Source organism: Hippocampus comes, unplaced genomic scaffold, assembly GCF_001891065.2.
Source record: "Hippocampus comes isolate QL1 unplaced genomic scaffold, H_comes_QL1_v1.1 scaffold226, whole genome shotgun sequence".
Taxonomy (NCBI): Eukaryota; Metazoa; Chordata; class Actinopteri; order Syngnathiformes; family Syngnathidae; genus Hippocampus; species Hippocampus comes.
Genome location: NW_017805477.1, coordinates 303,297 through 318,266, shown reverse-complemented (window position 1 = coordinate 318,266; position 14,970 = coordinate 303,297). Strand labels below are relative to the sequence as shown.

Genomic DNA, 14,970 nt, shown 5'->3' with positions numbered 1-14,970 from the left:
GCACGGTCGGCAGATATAATTGGAGCATCTTGAAAATGGCGCGGAGGCACTCGCCGTGTGATTTGGCCCGAGCGCAACTCGACGTCTCGTTAAACGCGCCACTGGACGAGACAGGCCGCCCGGTCGCATTTGCACGCGGCAAATACACACGCGCACGCCCACGCGGGCAGCGAGCGAACGGCGAAACGCACAACAACGCTTTCCGGCGCTCATTACCGTGCCCATCCGGCAAAACTGCTGCCTATAAACATGTGAAGTGGAATAATCACAGCCAAAGTCGTGCGACAAAACAGCATCCAAAACCAGCATGGAACAAATTTTGGACTTCAAGAGGGGGAAAAAAAGAAACGCAAAAGATATCCTCAGAAAGTCCACTCACTCGATGATCCGAAGAGATCACCGAGTGGAGTTTCGCAGGTCATCCAGAAAAGAACGGATGCATCATTTGCTCTTCCTAATCTCCTTTGCGGGAAAGAATGCCTCTTGCCAGCCAATAGTTAACCGCTCACATCGCATAGTCGTCTCTGACTTGGGCGCCATGTCCGACTCACTCTGTACCTCCCCGGGACGCCCCTTCCCCACTGACGTACCCGCTCTGCTTAGAAGGGCATAATCGTTGTATTGGAACTGTGAAAGGCACAAAAAGGGGGGGAAAAAAAGAAACGCAAAAGATATCCTCAGAAAGTCCACTCACTCGATGATCCGAAGAGATCACCGAGTGGAGTTTCGCAGGTCATCCAGAAAAGAACGGATGCATCATTTGCTCTTCCTAATCTCCTTTGCGGGAAAGAATGCCTCTTGCCAGCCAAGAGTAAACCGCTCACATCGCAGAGCCGTCTCTGACTTGGGCGCCATGTCCGACTCACTCTGTACCCCCGGGACGCCCCTTTCCCACTGACGTACCTGCTCTGCTTAGAAGGGCAAATCGTATTGGAACCGTGAAAGGCACAAAAAGGAAGAATCGGATCGCCAGTTGTACTGTCTCGGTAAGTCGTCGTGAAGACAAGTTTGTTCATTTCAGAACTGAGTGTCGATTCCAAAAGTGAAACGGGGACACATCCCATGCTCATTTTGTTAATCATCTAAATCATGGGTGTCAAACTCAAACTCATTTTTGTCATGGGCCACATTTTAGTTACAGTTTCCCTTGGAGCGCCGTTATGACTGAAACCAAATTTTAGAAAGTCAATAATAACGGTTTATTCAACTATTGTTTAAGTTTCTGTAATGAGGGGTTTAGCGACAAGAACATGCTTACAATGTGTCTCTTATTTGTTACATATGAGAATTTTAAATTTTGGTCGAGATTTTAGCCAGCATCATAGAAGTTGATGTCTGATTTGCTTTCGCGGGCCACATAAAATGATGCGGCGGGCCAGATCTGGCCCCCCGGGCCTTGAGTTTGACACATGTGATCTAAATTCTACCCTTTGAAATGACGCTACTTTAGGCACGGTCCGATTTGCTCACCATCCCCAAAGCGGCCGAGGTCGACGTCTTTCAAGGAAAGGGAGGAGGGAGTAAAGAAACCGAGTGACATCAACTCACATCTGTCGAACCTGAGGAGTTGCGTGTCCATCTTTGATGCTGTATTTTGGTCTCCCATTGCCTTTCCCCAATTTAGTGTCATCCCCGACCTTGTTTTGACACTGCCGCAAAATCTTGGTCGGCCCAGGCTTTGGGAGATAATGACATCCTCTCGCCGGATTAATTGCGAGGGGCACATTAAGCTGTGGCGCCGACACTCCCTGTAATTAAACGGTTCACGTCGACAAGTTCCTACTCGAAAAAAAATGTCTCCTTCGCTTGTCTGCCTCGTGAGCCAAGTGTCAGCCTGTCGAGAAACGGGATTCACTATTGTACCGCGGTGGTGCTTTCAGGAAAAATAGAACACTGCTAAAATCGCACATGACACATGTACGTAATCCACAACGATCATCATGTTGCGGATATTTACTGCACCAGACTTTGTTTGTCATCACTTCTTCTTGATTTGAGGTTGACTCCAATGAATATTTGCTTGCAATTCTTCAGCTCTCTCCTCGGTGACATTGAGGTCATGTTGGTGTTAACCATTGAAAATTCCAGCCCTTTGCGTCCACGGTTCCGTTACGTCTGCGGTCAGAACTTCGCCGCGCTGCGCTTTGTACTCGGGCGGGAAAAAAAACATGACACGTGTGACTTGTCCAAGACTGTTGTTTCATCTTTATCTTGGCCCTTTAGTTTGAGTTGACCGCTGTTTTTACACGTTAGCGCTCAGCGAAGTCTGTGACCTTTTCAGGAAGGCGGCCGTGTAGCATTTGCAGTCATTTCTCATATGGGGCTCTTTCGGGCCCAGACTGTGCGGATGCTGCGCTTCCTGCCCTCGCCTGCCTTGTTGTTGCCTCGGGCCATCGGGGCCCAAAGCGCTGTCCGCTCGCAAAAAAAAAAAAAAAAAAAAAAATAGCAGAAGAAGCCACTTTAATGTGACATGCACATGCAGGCGTGCAAAAAGCATCTGACTCCCAGTGTACGAGTGTCCTTCGACAAAAACCGAAGGATTCGGATGAACCCCGCGTTGGATTTCTGCACACGCAGTCAAGCGCGTGAACAATCGCATGGAGCGAAGAGAGCCGCCGTCCCCGCGCCGACGCCCTCTCATTGCGCACGTCGGCCAAACCTTGACCCCGCGCCACCTTCGCGCTCGGCGTGTTCCGGGTGGCCTGGCGCCCCGTTTGCTGCTGTTGTGGGTTCCTATTTCAGCCCCTGAAATAGGAACTCTATTGTCAAGCGACAGCGTTTCCTGCGTGTTCCGTCACGGCCAGCCGCCCTATCCGTTTGCCTGACTTCCCCCTCGCAGCTTCCCCCTCGGTTACTTTTGCATCTCAGCTGGCTTGGAACTCTATTCATTGGGCACCGACCACAGATAAGACAGATCCAAGGATGGCATTTGGTTCGCTACACCTGCTCGGTCCGATACAAGGAGAAAGGAATCCACCTTGAGAAATAATGCTCAAAGCAATCTTAGCGAGAGGTTAACGTGTGTCGAACGGCGCAACGTCATCCCAATATTTTGTTCCATTTTCTTTTGGCATGAGGGGCAAAATATTAGGAACAGCTCCAAACATGTCGCGCTCGGGTCCACCTTAGGACTGGGAGGAAAGCGAAGTACCCGGCGAAAAGCCACACGGGCACGGGGAGAATAATGCAAACTCCACACAGGAATCCAACCCTGCACCTCTGCACTGTGTTCTTCGGTGTCTGCTTTGTGTGCATTTTTGGTCAAAGGTTCTGAATGACGTAACCTATTCAAGATAATAGAATGGCATCTTGCTTTTTTTCGTCCTACCGACCGCGCCAACGTTGCGAAGCACCTTGGGTGTTCCCCCAATTGCCTGCCAGTCATCTATTACCTCGACGCACGAAGACAAACGACACGAAGGAGCGCGAGCGTTGATGCAATCAGGTTGGGAAAACATCTCCGGGGCCGGCCGACAGACGTCTTCTTAGCCTTTTCTGCTTTCTATTGAATCTGTCCTCTCCTCTCCTTCAATTATCCCAATGTCACCACCAGTGGGAAACTTTGCACTTGGATGAATTAGCAGCAAACGAGGTTTGCAGCGACTAAGCCTCTGCCGCACTCTGTCACTGCCATCGCCATGGCTCCGACAAAGCAGTTTTCGATACCTGGTGAAGTATTTCAGAGTTGGACACCTCTCTTCTATCTACAGGGAATGTGGGGGGAGGCGACTACGACACAGACGGCTCTCCCAATGTATTTGTTCCATCCAGCCGGCAAAAGTCTCGGGAATCTCCTTTCTCAAGTGCACTTTGCAACAGTCATCGGCGCCTTCGTCACATCCCGGCTGGATGACTGTCATGCAAAAGCCAAAACAGATCGCGGTCTCTTCTTGGCCCAGATTTGATTGGTCCAAGAATATCATTTTTCGGCTACATTGTTGCATGGCTTGGTATATTAAAAAAAAAAACAAAGAGTAAAGTAGACACAGAGTTCCGTGTTTTCCCTTTCCCTCATCCCTCCTTTCTCCCAGCCAGCTAATGAAGGCCTCGTGGCCTACTCTTATTAAAATTTCGCCCTTGTCTCTGATATTAATTGGCTTGGTAATAAGAAATGCACCGGATTCATTATTTCATTGCAGGGGCACATTTGGAATACAGTTTCGGAAATGTATTTTTAATGAAAAACACTACATCCTGACCTAATCATATCAACCTTATTCGATCTCATTAGGGATGCAAAAAAAATCATTAGAGTTGCAAAATATTAGTTTCAGCTCTTGTCGGGCTGCTCCTTTGCTTGCGCCTTCATGAATTTTCACGTTGATATATCTATATATTTTTCCCCCTTGATGTGATCAATAGTTAATGAGGGGAAATGACACAAGGAATTGCACACGGGCAAATTAGGCTCGAGCTAGCAAAGTGACCCTGGATGGAGACTCGCTCTCACTAATTATAAAATAATGACACATCAACCTGTCTTATTTGGATGAAAAATAACACCGCGGCGCAAAGTGTAATGAGCGCCAATTAAGTGACGCGCGTGCTATCTGTTAAGTCAAACCAGTAGTTGAAGCTTTGATTGATGGATTGATTTTGTTTTGAGCATTTCATGTCCCAATTGTCAGTAAATCGGTATTGATAGTGTCAAGGTTCAATTATAATACTTTAACAAAAAAAACATGGAGCTAACAAGTCATTACATTTTGAATCCCCTACAAGTCAAAATAAAGCAAAAAAAGGCTAGATTGCCATTTTTGGTCGGCATATAACTTGAGCGAGCAAGGAGCAAACGGGAGTTCATGAAAATGGCAAACACGGAGCGACGTATGCCACTCCAAATCCAACACACTCAACGAAAGAGGGGCCTGCAGTTTGATGGCCGATAAATGCATGTTAATTTAGCAGTTGCATTTTGGGAAAATGTGGCAGACCAATCAGTCCGCTTCCTCGCTGGCTTTCTGTTTTGGTAATTATCCCGCGCTAATTACAATGAAGCTAAATACCTCCGAGATAAGTTCACCGTTTTCTGAAATGTAACTAAAGAACATCGGAATGATATTGAAGAAGTCAATTCTCGACGTCGTTTTGGGCTTGAGTTGAATTTGGGTGCCGGCTGCATACACACATACCTTGCGCCTCTCGCCGTGAAAGCCCCTCCATTGCTCCGCCTTCTTGACGATGTAGCTCAGCTCCTGATTGGACAGCTCCAAGTCCCGAGGTAGGAAGTAAGTTCCCTCCTTGGCGGTGAGCCTCTGGAAGATGTCCAGCATGCGGCCATTGTTGTGAAATCTAGAGGGTGGGGAGTCGGAAAAGGAGTTCAAAAAAAAAAGGCGGGAGTGGAAACGGGAGCCGGAATCTCTGTTGGGGTCAAATACCCGAGCAAAGCTGCGAATATTCTCCACATGCGCGGCTGGATTGCCTGTCACAATGGCTCTTTTTAGAAATCAATGGGAGAAAAAAAAAAATATCTAGACAAATATAGATCAGAATGGCTGAAAAAAATTGCAAGTGCAAATGGAATCAAATATGTTGCCCTTGGAGTAGGAAGCACTTTGTTCTCACACCGACTCCGGCATTGTCAGTGTCTGTGTGTGTGTGTGTGTGTGTGTGTGTGTGTGTGTGTGTGTGTGTGTGCGTGTGCGATGCTGGTCTGTGCGCGAGATGCGTCTGGTCGTGTGTGGGAGTCCAATCCTGCCCGATTGCCGGTTGCAGATGAGTTTGGAGAGCCCGGCCTGAGTCACAAGGAAAGACTCGGGACCAAAGCAGACAGCATATTGATCCAGAGATGCTTATCACAAAAAAGCGCAAAGATTTCTTTGAGCCACATATGGATGCAGCCAGCCGGCCTTGAAAAGGAATCGCCATGTCTGGAAGACAAAAAAAAAAAAAAAAATAGCGCATTGGCTGACCATCAAAACAAGCCGACCTTGCCGCCCTTCCGCAGAGATTGTAGTCTGTCAGAGGGTAATCAGCTCTCAAATAAAACCGACATCAAGGAGGCGAGGATTTATGCATGAAAGCGGTGCAAAGCTTTGAAGCCAGCATCATCCATCCCCTGCCCCTCTTGGGATGCGCATGTTTGGAGTACCCCGACCTCGCACACAACCACGGCATCCGTCTAGTTTCGTTCCACACTCGAACGCGGCTCCTCATTCATCCGTGCCATCTCTCGCAAATGAATTGTCCGGATCTTTTCATCATCTTTTCAAACCACGTTGACTTCTTTGGTGCCGCAAAGGCTGCGAGTGCGCGCGCGTGTCATTAGTCAGCGGCCTCATCACAGACGGCGGACGGTCCGCGTACCGACAAGAAGAGGAGCAGCCGGCGCTCTGGAGCGGCCAACGCAAGCGCGGAGATGATCGTGGACTTGAGGGATCCGACGGCCCTGTGTCAACCGTCGAGACCTTCCACTTCCTGGGAATCGCAGTCTCTCGGGACACAAAGTTTTGGGAAGTGAATCGGATTTGGCCTGGTACACTTGAATGAACAAGGGGCTACATTACTCAGTGAAGCCACCTGTTCCACTTGTACGCTCTGACAAACTAGATGTCTTTTTTTTTTTTCGGACATAGTTAAGCCACTTAAGTTTTTCCAAGTATGATGCAAGAGTCTGCCTGTTTTGGTTTTGGTTTGGTTTTGGTTTTTATCCAAGAAGCTTCTGACAAGCGCAATGATTCAGCCCGGGTGACCTCCATCTCGAAGACATGACCGGAACATACAGATGCTGTCAGATGAGTCCTCATCATATCCATTCACGCAGTATATATCTGGTCCGTTTCGAAATGCACAAAGGCTTCAGTGATACCAGCCGTGCAAAGCATTCAGCCTAATAGGATCACGTCAGAGGGTTCCATGTTCACGCTAGATCAAGACACGTTGGAACTTTTGCATTAGAAACGCTTTCAATGGTGGCTATGAAAAGGCAGCTGTGTGGTGCGCGCACGTGTGTGTGCGTGTGTGTGTGTATCTGCCGTTGCGTTTGTGTCAACTCAAAGTGCTGATTTGTGCGGTCCATGCAAACCTGCAGAAGTAATTCCAGTCGACTGTGAAATCAAAAGGCATCAGATCAAGATTAGTTCCATTTTGCTGTTGTTGTTGTTGGTATTTTTTTTTTTTTTTCCCGAGCTTTTAGGAGTTAGGACCGGCGCACATGGCTGCAAAGGAGGAAGAAAGAGTTCTTTCTGAATCGATGTTGAACTCGAGTCTGCTGGTGAGAACCAGGCCAGAGTGTTGCAAAGGAAGGTATTCGTCTTCATTGTCGGATTGCCATGAAGCTCCCGTATGAGCAGGCGTATACTGTATTCATCCGGAGCTGTGAGCCTTACCTGAGCAGATAAACGCCAAGGATGGTGAGCGACAAGAGAAAGATGACTGCATAAAGGAAGACGGTGATGGCCACCCCGGCTGCACCCGACCGATCGACTCTTTGGAAGTGCCAGAATAGCTTGGCGGCGTCCCCCACCGGTCTGTCCGGGTCGTAGGAGAGACGCTGCCATGACAAATGTGAGGTTACATCGATGGATAGATAGTCATATTGGATCTCATTTGATTGGGAGGTGTCAAACATCAACACGGCAAGATCGATTCTTCGCCCAGACGGAAGGAATGAGGATGACTGGATGATTTTGAACTCAACCAAAAATCATTTGTTCAATGGTTTCAATTTAACATACAATTAATCTGCAATTATTATGGTTTGAACATAATCCCTGCGCATGATAAACACACACACACATACACGGTTTATTTTCCACATCCTCAACTCTTGCTATTTTTTTTCCCCCCCTGTAATCTAAAGTCACTTTGCTAAGATAAAGTGAACTCCTATTTAAAGTGCACAAGTGTCCAAGTTATTTTTAAGTGACTTACCCCGAGGACGGCGTCCACTGCAAGGACTGCCAGGGGGTGCAGGACTGTCCACACTCCCTGAGCCATGATCAACTTTGACGTGAAGGAAGGGAGTGAGCCAAATATCTGTTGACAGCCACATCTGATCAGAACCAGCAGGAACGTGACTGCGTTCAAGGTCAGGGGACCCACCGCCACCATGACCAGCTCCTCGCGGGTGTGAAGCAAAGAACTCTGGTACACGAGGTCCACCGTGTAAGCGTGGAATCGGAATCTGGTGAGAGGAGGGGGGAGGGGGTTGGGGGTGGGGATGATTTATGTGCATGCGTCAATATGCATGTGGCAGATTTAGGATGTTGCGCCAATGTCAAGACACTTACGAGCTATTCACACAATCTCAGATTATTTGCGATCATTTCGAATTGTATTTGATGACGGTCGTCATTAAGATCATCTGCTGGATTGCTTTGCAGCGCCTTCATGATATTGCACCTGAATAAAGCTAACATGAAGAAAGAGGAGGTGAGAAAAAGCATCTCATGCTACAAAACTTGTTTTTTTTTTTTTTCTTTTTACATTTCCAAGAGAGTACGCCAGATCGACTCCCCATTTACAAGCAAGCCTCATGAGCTCCTTAATCTTCCCATCAGTCTGGAGACGGCAAAGCAGTGGCAACACAGGACAGGTCGGCTTTATGCTCATTAAGTCCCACCTGATTCTGCCTATTGGGGATTCTGTTCATTAATCTCAATGAAGAGGTCCATTGGAGTTTCATGCGGAGCAAAACTACCAATGCGGATTCTAACTTTCTTATGGTCTGGCTGTTCGAGTCCAGCCCTTGAAAATTGTGGTCTTTGCTTTCTTTGCCCAGCTCGACGCGACTGTCTTCCACAACCAGAATAATTCCATCGACTCAACTGCTGTTGAAAAAAAAAAATAATAAATCCCACAACATCGCAAACACGAGTTTGGACAAATCAGCATTGATGATACGGTTCTATTTTCAGATTTCACATTTTGAAGGATGACTGATGAATGACTGATTTTTTTTCATTCCCTCATCCAGGTTTTGTACTTGCTCCTACAGCGGATTTTGCTAACTCATCAACATGTCCTCTCATGTCCCTCCTATATTGTTTTTTTTTTTAAATTCCCAATCAGGTCGAACATTTCCTTCCAAATAACATCGCCGACTATGGTTTTAAAGGCGTGTGGTGAAGTTCCCACGATTCCACAGTGAGCCGTCGTTCATGTTGAGACAGATACGTGTTCAAATGGAGTCAGAAGTTCGACATTTTTCATTCCCGGGTCAGATTTTGGTGCCAGCGCGTCCCTGGTGAGGACCGATGAGCCCAGATCAAGTCAAGGTAAAGAACATCCGACATGTGAATCCTCCGTTATGGTCAAGGTCGGTATTGTCGGCGCGCGGTCGCACGAGAACGGGGGACAATTGCGTCATCGTTTCATGAAAGAGGTGTCGTCGTTTGACACACAGAAACGAGAGGGCAGCATTTTCAGACGCATCCACTGTGGGCCTGGTTTGCCAAAATGTTGCTTCAACGGGATACAGAAGAATGTGGCACAAAAGCAGCTGTACATTTGCTGTTGTCTGCGCGTGCATGCATATCAATAGTCGCCCCTCCCATTCTGATAGCTATGTATATGTATGTGTGTGTGTGTGTGTGTGTGTGTGTGTGTGTGTGTGTGTGTGTGTGTGTGTGTGTGTGTATCAAAGGAACTGAACTCACTTGTTGACAGGAACTGCAATGGCCTGGAGGTAGAGCCACTGGCTGCAGTAATGCAGGTAGAGCCTCACAAACCACATCAAAGCCAGCAGCAGCATAATGAGGCTGAGCTGCAAAGCGCAGACCCGCCGGCAACCACATGGTTGTTGTTGGTGGCGGTGGTGGTGGTGGTGGTGGTGGTGGAGCTGTTGCCGCAGCAACGCAAGGCCCAGCTCGGATGGCAGTATGCGAAGGACCAAGTGGGCTGGCTTGAACAGCTGAGCAGAACGGACCGAGTTCTGTAGAGGCCTGCTTTGAGACAACCCACGGTAACATTTATGCATTTCACAACAGTGATGAACCATAGGTGACAGATATACAGTCTGGATACATCCATACCTATCTATCTATCTATCTATTGTCATGTCCTTGTTTATGACGATACGAGTGCAGCGTGTTCTACCGGAGAAATATTCCTTGTGTGTTCTACATACTTGGCCATTAAAGATGATTGTGTAAGTGATAGACTAACTGTCGCCTAAGGAACAGAACTCGCTAAACTGAAGACCCCGTGTATACGGGAAACGATTGAAGATTGTGGAAGGTAATACAACGCCAGTGGCTACGGCTGTGGTTGATTTGGATTTGATTTGGAGAAACGGTATAAACAATCCCAGTGATGTGTTTCGCCAGTGGTCTTTTGACGGTGACGTTACGTGTGCACATCCACAATGAATCCGGTTGTCCTGCGACCAAAGCGATACGAAACGATCTGCGTTCCTTTTCATTTGAAGAGAGTCTTGTGCGCGCGTCAAGGTGCAGCCGACGTGTGCTCGCTTTGCGGCGCGTGACTGTACGGTCACGCGAGCAGATAGCAATCCCTCCCAGCAGTGCTTCGCTTCCCTCGGCACTTCTGCCCCCTTTGCGCTGGCCTTTGTTGCTCTGCTCAACTATTCCCTTTCATAGAGAGGGCACAGATGGAGAAGCCGCAGACGCAAACTCGCAATATGTCAGAGCGCGCGAGTGCATTTGTTTGGCACGACCAACTCGAGCTGAGGCGCGCCACTTATGGCGGCATCACATGTTTGCAACGTAGGAGCCACGGTGGACCCCCGGATCATAGCCAATATTCATTCGACTGGGCTCAAAGTAGCCCAACGAAGGTTCGCACCAGAGTGAGACTTTAGGCTTTGGCCTGTGGATATCCCAGTGTCTCATCACGGTGTCCCAGAGCACGTCTGGAATTCACTTTGTAGTGTCTATCTAGGGAAAATGGGAGAGTGCCTAAGGACAAAAAAAAATAAAAAACCCAAATCAATTGTTGCCAACCTCAGCACCCAAGAAATGAGTCCAGAGTTGCATCTCACATGACATGAATGCAGTGATGGCCAACCAGAGTGCTATGGCACACTACTGCGCCGTGAGAGATTAGCAGGGCTGCCGCGGGAAATGATCCGGTCGCATGCAATTTGTCTGAGAATGATCATTGATTGATTACAAACACTGCACGTTTTTGTTCATGTACTGAATCGACGCCAGCGACAGTTTACCAAGTGCGAAACGACGACATGCGGCATGTACATCATTAGCAGGCAGAAGATCGAGCACACCTGTCGTCATCCATGCAACAGAATACGTCACGGCTTCCCGCGCCGACATCGGCTTTGTGCTCAATTAAACGGGCCCAATTTCACACTCTGTGACGACATCATCATTTTTTCAATACGCATACTTTTTATGGTGTTACTGTATGCCCTTCGATTTTTTTTTTTTTCCATGTAAACGTGCCTTGGCTCAATCAAGATTTATTACTCCACGAAACGCCTTGGAATTTTCTTCCCAGGTTGTATCATTGCAAAAAAAAAAAAAAAAGAATAAAAGAAAAAAGTTGCTCACGTACAACAAAACACACTTTTTGTGTGGCTGGCATTTTCTCTGAGGTGTTGAATTGTTTCAAGTTTCTCAAGCGCCTCGCCGGATGCACACGTGGGCAGAGGGATTCTTTGAGAAAACACTTAGCCAGCAATTTTGGGCTAATAAATATTAATAGCTTTCCTGAAACCATAACAAGCAAACATCTGTCATCAACGTTGGCCACTGGTGAGAGGAGATGAAGTGCGGCATGGAAAAAGTGACTGTGGCTATAAATGGCATGAGAGTAGATTGATGCAAATGTGATCTATACGCTGCATCCATCGAGCTCAGCTAATCCATCATGCATCCATTTTTCCCGCCGCTCATCCAGTTCAGGGCCAGGCAGACCCCCCCTCACCCGGGTGACTGTCGGCAAAAGGCAGACGCCACCCTTGACTGGTCCTCAATCAAGCACGAGGCACTTCAAGAGACAGACGAGCAGTCACACAAACGCGCCACGAGGCTATGGGTCAATTCGAATGATCCTATGAGTCAATTCGGCATAGTTGAATGCAGTGTTTGGTGACTGCTTCGCCGTGTCTATACGGCTTATCCTGCTCAGGCGCATTGCAGGAGCTTCAGCCTATCCCAGCTGACTTGAGCTCACTGGGAAACCGTCCATTCGTCAATCAAGCCTCTCCTTTCACGCCTTCGTCACATCCCTGCTGGATCACTGGAATGCACTTGACTTTGGAGTCAGCCAATCCTCCATCAAACATCTCCAGTGGGTCCTGAATGCTGCCGCTTGACTGCTACGCACATCACTCCGACTCTGGCATCACTTCACTGGCTCCCTCTTTTGAAGATCCTATACTTTGTTTTCAAATGACCTGACCTCTTGGAGCTCCTCTGCCACTATGCACCTCAAGTCTGCGGACCAGACACTATTAGAGGAACCGTGAACTGAGGGGAGGCTCGGAGCGGATGGAGCCTTTTCCTTTTTCCTCTCTTTGGAATGAACGTTGGGCAAGCCTGCTCGCTGGCCTTCTTTCAAACGCGTCTTCAAACTAAATTTTCGTCTTTGGCTTGGAACTCGAGCACGAGACTTGATTTTTAGTTGGACAGTTTTTGTGCTTTGGTTGGATGAATTCTTGTTGCTCCACATCCGGGACTTTTTAAATACAGCGGTGGTTGTTTTCAAGTGCTCGAGAAATACACTTGAGTTGAGTTGTGAATTCAACTGCCAATAAATGTCTTTCTTCTGCCAGTGTCTTTCTTTTAATGGGAGCATTTGACTTTTTTAAAAAAAAAAAATCCTGCATCTGCAGTGAAATGACGTGTGCGGCATTGGCCCGTATTTCCCAATTTCCTCCAGTTTCTTGGGAATTCGCAGTGTTGTGTTGATGTGTGTCTGTTCACTACCAAAGAGACAAGGCAATGAAAATATACATAATTTCCATAGCGAAAAACCAATTACATGATGTATAAATATATATGTAAATGCGATGTCTGTGCCTCACCAGAATGATTCGGGCTTTTATTCTCTTCAAAGCTTTTTGAATGAATGGGCCAAATGTGGGGTTTTCTCTTTGTATTTGAAGTGGAATTGGAAAGTGGACCCCCCCCCCCCAAAAATAGAAAAAAAATCAGTGTGCTGTAAACACAGGCAAGATGCTCCCCTGTCAAGTGGCATGAAATGAAAGCGGCAAACTCGACCTGACGCCCATCCTCTCGTATGATGAAGATATTGATGATGCATGAAAGATGCATATTTTTAGACACTTGAGTGGTGTCCTTGCGCCTCTTCCAAAGCAAACATGATGTGCAATCTGTTTTCACTGCTGTATTAAAGTCAAGGTTTTCATCTTCTAAAATTACAGCGTGCCGCTTGAAAGACTTGAAACGGATCGTTTCAACAGCAACGCGTTGGCACGCATTGCTACATTTTAATTGGCCTTCCAAGCAGGGGCGTCCAAAGTTCTTCGGCCGAGGGCCGCATTCGAACACGTGCGAGGAAGCAAGGGCCGCTATTCTTCCACTTCAATTCATTCAACCCGCAAAAATCAGTCAAGCGAGCCATGGGAGATCACAAACATTTTCTCCTTACTTTGGAAAATGCTAACACAGCAGCTTTCTGTCCAAGGTGAGAAGGCAAATTGTTTTTCAAGATTTTAGGGTGACCAGCGGCCCTCTATCTCACTAGATTGGCCCGGAGCAGTAGCAGAATGCGAAGGAAATAATTGATGTCTTTGTCTTTATTGTTTTAAAGAAAATGTTTTTCCGACGCCCTACTTTCTCACTCTGCCCACCTCCACCATCTTTTTTTTTTTTTTTTAAACTAGCCTTCTGGGCCGTGTCAATTACCATTTTTAGTATATGCCGTGGGGCACTGAAAAATGGTTGGCCGGCCGCAAATGGCCCTCGGGCCGTAGTTTGGACACACCCGCGGGTTGAGTGAAATCGGGGGGGATCAGAAGCTGTTTCCTAAATATCGAGCTTTGGAGACGTATGTGTTCCTATTTTGCAAAAACCGACTCATCCTTTTTTTTTTTCCCGAAGAGACTGTGTGAGGTATGCAAATTACGGGACAATCGTTTGCGCAAGAGCTATCTCTCGGTCGGCTTTGCTTTGAAAAAAATAAAAAAATAGAAACGGAAAAGCCAGTACAAGCGAGCGGTACTTTTTCAAGACGCTTGGGTAATGAGAACGGGCGGCGCGAGGCGGGTTAGGAGAGGGATTACAGTGGGATGCTCCATTTTGAATCGCAGATTTAACGGTCGCAAGTCTGCAGGGCTGAACCACCGAAGGTAACCCTCAGAATCGCACCGCAGGTTGAAAGCCTCCAGTCGAGGGCCACTTAAAAGTATCGGACTTATCCTTTCATTTTGAGGATTAAGTTATTTCCTGTCACTTTCCTATTTGGGCCACTGGCATTGTTTATGAATGCGCTCAAACCTCCCATCTTTTCACACGTCGCTGAGGAATGGCTTGCTGTCGGGGGAAATTGAGAAGGCAAACATTGAGAGTGTGAAAATAGACTTAGAAGATTGACAGATAATGTGATTGTTCTCTTCGTGGCCTACATGCATGACTGCCATACTGATTATGGAAGTGTGATTATCTGAGGTGTCAAAGCGGGAGAGAGAGAGAGAGGGAGAGAGAAAGAGAGAGAGAGAGAGAGAGAGAAAGAGAGAGAGAGAGAGAGAGAGAGAGAGAGAGAGAGAGAGAAAGAGAGAGGACGGGGCGATACCTTATCTTTGTTTACATCTCATCCCCTTGATTATGAATTTCTCTGGGAATTTGATGGCATTTGTCTTCTTGCTGACACCGCCAGCCTTTTAGGCGATAATTAAGGACGCACCTTCACTTCATATATATATATATATATATATATATATATATATGTGTGTGTGTGTGTGTGTGTGTGTGTGTGTGTGTGTGTGTGTGTGTGTGTGTGTGTGTGTGTCTCAGCTCCTGAAAATATCGATTCCGGTTAAGGTAAGCCAAAAGCTTAACATTGAGTCGTGATGAAGCAAACATT

General features: G+C 47.2%; 1 protein-coding gene across 1 annotated transcript in view; it reads right to left on the bottom strand.

Moving 5' to 3' along the window:
* The window catches only part of ofcc1 (orofacial cleft 1 candidate 1), a 56,119-nt gene that overhangs the window by 11,636 nt on the left and 29,513 nt on the right, over positions 1-14,970 (bottom strand). Inside the window, exons 13-16 of the mRNA XM_019875536.1 lie at positions 9,600-9,884; positions 7,873-8,125; positions 7,329-7,492; positions 5,133-5,292 (exon numbers count right to left, since the gene is read on the bottom strand). Coding sequence (XP_019731095.1) covers positions 5,133-5,292; positions 7,329-7,492; positions 7,873-8,125; positions 9,600-9,884 — 862 coding nt within the window. The remainder of the gene's footprint in view (positions 1-5,132; positions 5,293-7,328; positions 7,493-7,872; positions 8,126-9,599; positions 9,885-14,970) is intronic.